The 3,697-nt window shown below is 55.5% G+C and overlaps 1 protein-coding gene across 1 annotated transcript; it reads left to right on the top strand.

Moving 5' to 3' along the window:
- Window positions 1-599: 599 nt before the first annotated feature.
- PGPEP1L (pyroglutamyl-peptidase I like) lies at window positions 600-3,090 on the top strand. The gene is made up of 3 exons (XM_054561891.1): window positions 600-717; window positions 1,764-1,990; window positions 2,673-3,090. Exons 1-3 carry the CDS (start codon window positions 631-633, stop codon window positions 2,911-2,913), a joined length of 555 nt encoding a protein of 184 aa, XP_054417866.1. The 5' UTR covers window positions 600-630; the 3' UTR covers window positions 2,914-3,090.
- Window positions 3,091-3,697: the final 607 nt, after the last annotated feature.

Below are 3,697 nucleotides of genomic sequence, written 5' to 3'. Positions count from 1 at the left end.
TCAGTCTGACTTCCGCAGACTTTTGCAGTTTCTGTCCCCATCCCTCCCCCAGTGCCGGTGCTCCCTGCCACAAGTGGTGGTGGCGGCTGGCCTGTCAACATACCCGGGGGCGCCCCCGGCTGCTAATGCTGAGACGGGAGTCCAGGCAGGCCAAATGCCCAGTCCTGGCCTCAAGGCCTCAGGCCCCGCCCCCAGGCCCCGCCCCCAGGCCCCGCCCCCAGGCCCCGCCCCATGCCTCTGCGGTGGCCTCTTCCTGGCATTGCCTTCCCCAGCTCCTTCATCTAGCTCACCCCATGCATCCCTTAGAACTGCCCCGTCTGTGAACTATGTCCTAACCTGCAGGCTGGGTCAGATGTGCCTCTGGAGCACCCACGCGACACCGGGGCAGCTTCTGGGGGCCTCGAGGGGCAGGAACCCTGGGTGTCCCGCCGGCCCCTCGCCACTGTGGGGGCCCCTCGCCACTGTGGGAGCACCTCGAGGGCACGGTTGGGGCCCAGAGGACGCCCCGGGAGTGGGACGGAAAGCCCCACATGTTCGCTATTCAGGGATGCTCCCTCCATCTAGCAGAGTGAGTGTGCCTGCCTCTTTCTACAGGAACTCTCCACGCTGGGCCTCGGGAGTGACGTGGAGATGGAGCTGCGGACTTTTCAGCTGCCGGTGGATTACAGGGAGGTGAAGCAGAGAGTCATGAGAATCTGGGAAGATCTTCAACCACAAGTAAAAAATGGCTGGAGAGCCAGTCTCGGGGGGGCGGGGCAGAAGCAGGGCCGGGCGAGCTGAGGATGGGATGGAGCCCCAGAGCCTGCGAACCCCTGGCCCCTAGTTCTAGGGCTGATGGCTGAAGTGCACCCCACCCCGGCATCCCACCACTATGGGCCCAGCAGATTTTATAAGGTTCTGGGCCTGTTTCTAAACGTTTAGGCTGACATACTGGGTAGACTTTGGAAGAAGATGCTGGAGAGAGAGGAGGAAAAGAAAATGAAGCTTTTTTCCCAGCCAGGAATCAAAAGATAAGTACCAGCTAACAGAGGCCCTGGGGTTAGCTCTCAGCCATGCTTATGCAGGGAAGGTGAGCCAGGACTTCTAGGACCTGGGAGAGCGGTTGGAAGGTGGACCCGGGGGAGGTGAGAGAGCAGCCCACCCGGGGAGGGCCCCCCTTCATTGCACCCAGCTGATTCTACCTGAACAGTTACTATAAAAAAAACTGGTATAAGTATCCAAAAAACAAACAAACAAAAAAAGGCGACCAGATGACGAGATTAACAAAACATATACCTCCAAACCATTCAGCCAATGCCCCAAATGTTTTGATAAAACACTGAGCTATTTTTTTCCAGAGGAAAAATAATAAGCTCAAAAAATTCTGATGCTATTGTGTTAACGCTGTTACTAGCTTGCTGCGTTAGCGGTTCGTCAAAGAGAAACGATTCCGCGGCAACGCGGAGTCCCCTGTGGACTCGGATACCCGCTGGCCCCCCACCCCGCAGTGGGGAAAAAAGGAATATTCTACCTTACTTAAGAATACTTTGAAATATGAAAGCATTTAAATGCAATGCCCTGGTCTTCCCTCTAGCTCTTTTCCAATCTAGCATATTAATTAGGGGAAGGGCGGGCAGGCGGCAGAAGGATCTAGAAAGCATGCGCAGTTGGGGTTTGAGAGGTTTTGCCGCCTTGCACTCGCCCTCTGCCCAGCCCTCCCGTGATACCTGGTGACAAACCAGCCTCAGTTTCCCTCAACGCTCTGCTGTCACCTGTTCACACAGCTTGCCGTGCACGTGGGCTTGGACTCCGCCGCCAAGGCCGTGGTTCTCGAACAGTGCGGCAAGAACCGCGGGTATCGCGAGGCCGACGTCCGGGGCTTCCGGCCGGAGCAGGGCACGTGCCTTCCGGGTGGCCCGGAAGTGCTGGAGTCTCGGGTCAGCATGAAGGCGGTCAGCAGGCGTGTGGCGGTGGAGGGCGTGGAGGTGGCATTTTCCCGAGATGCGGGCAGGTACGTTCTGTCGCATCATGATGCAGGTAGGAGAGGATGGCTGCAGTGTCCTCCACCCATTTTTCTTGCGGAGTGTCCCTGTTCCCCGCTAAAATGCCGCCCCCTGTGCCTACCAGGGGGGTGCTTGGTCACGTGGCGTCACCCTAGGGCAGCCCCAGCAGCCCAGCCTGGGGTCCCCTCCCCCTAATGCGCCTTGGTGCGTCGGTAGAGAAAAGATATGAAAGCGTTATTTTGAGAGTCACTAACATTTTGTGGATGCTTTATTTTTATGTATTGCCGCCGAAGTGGAGATTGAAGGATTCTGATGTACCCCAGATAGAGGTTCATTTACCTTTGTTTCTCCGCACTCTGACTCCCAGTAGGCAGTTTCTCCTTCCCGCAACCAAAAAAAGGAATGTAGAGGCAAATGAGAGGAGTTCACGGGTTAAATGTGTTCAGTGAAAATCTGGTCCTTCCCCAGTTCGGCCACCTGCTGGTTCTGAGACCATGAGGCCAAGAGCCAGTGTCTCCCCAGCTTGTTCCCAGGAACATGTTCTTTCCGAGGCGCAGGGACAAACCCTTCGTCTCCCCGGATGGCATTCCTCCCCCATGTGTGGGGAATGCTGCATCGCCACTTCCGCTGACCTTCCGCTGTGGTCAGCGGCTGGTCCAAGGAGTGATCTGGCATCTCCTGCGGTTGCAGGTACGTCTGCGATTACACCTACTACCTGTCTCTGCATCATGGAAATGGGTGCGCGGCACTCATCCACGTCCCTCCATTATCGCCGCGGCTCCCCGCCAGCCTGCTGGGAAAAGCGCTGCGAGCCATCATCCAGGAGATGCTGGAGGAGGGCGAGGAAGCCCCAGCTCTAAGCCCGGGTCACAGAAACGTCTGCCTCAGTGGTTCCAGCCCCCGAGAAGCAACTGGAGAACTGCTCCTTTAGAGCAAATCAAACGTTTCAGTCCTGTGTTGTGAAGCGTTCAACTGGGGTTTGAAAAAAATTGCTTGTAAAACAGTTTACACAGAGGGGAAAAAAGGGAATTAGCCCAGTGAAATCACAGCATCATTTTATTGTCAGAAGGCAGGAGGACACTCTGAAAGGCAGGCATGTTATACGGGATTAACTAGCTTCAGTTGTGGTTTTCATGACAATAAAATGATATCCTCATACACTTTTTTTCCTTCTTAAAAGATGAGGCAGCGGGCCTGTGTGATCCTGCCCGGGTTGCTGGGTCCGCAGACCTGTGCTGCGGAGCCCCAGGTGGCGGGCTGACCCATGACCAGCTGGCCATGGGGACGTACCGGGGTGGCCGCCCCTCGGTGCCCCGTTCCTGGCTTCCAAGCTCCTGCATCCAGGTGCTGTGGGCAGCTTCTGGGCCACTGAGTCTCAAGTGTTTGTTTTTCCTTTTCCTTTTCCAGCTTTGTCTTTAATTGCGGTAAAGTACATGTAACAAAAAATTTCCCCTTTTAACCATTTTTTTCGTGCTCAGTGGCATAATGCACTTTCACTGAGCAACCACCATCTCTAGAACTTTCTCATCCTCCCAAACCGAAAGGCTGTGCCCATTGAACAGCATCTCCAACCGCCCCCCCCCACCCCAGTCGCCATCACTCTGCCTTCTGTTTCTAGGGGCCTCATGTAAATAGATTCACAGTCTTTGTCCCTTTGTGACTGGTCTGCTCCACTCAGCTTGTCCTCAAGGTTCCTTTATGTTGTAAGACACATC

Source organism: Pteronotus mesoamericanus, unplaced genomic scaffold (genome assembly GCF_021234165.1).
Source record: "Pteronotus mesoamericanus isolate MK-2021 breed Mesoamerican mustached bat unplaced genomic scaffold, CSHL_Meso_final scaffold_582, whole genome shotgun sequence".
Taxonomy (NCBI): domain Eukaryota; kingdom Metazoa; phylum Chordata; class Mammalia; order Chiroptera; family Mormoopidae; genus Pteronotus; species Pteronotus mesoamericanus.
Note: the sequence above shows the minus strand (reverse complement) of the source record. Positions and strands in the feature narration are given on the sequence as shown.

Coding starts and splice junctions, on each gene's coding strand:
- PGPEP1L (XM_054561891.1), top strand. CDS start 631: ATGGAGCTGCGGACTTTTCAGCTGCCGGTGGATTACAGGGAGGTGAAG. Junction 718..1,763: donor GGGAAGATCTTCAACCACAA/GTAAAAAATGGC, acceptor CTGTTCACACAG/CTTGCCGTGCACGTGGGCTT. Junction 1,991..2,672: donor TTTTCCCGAGATGCGGGCAG/GTACGTTCTGTC, acceptor CTGCGGTTGCAG/GTACGTCTGCGATTACACCT.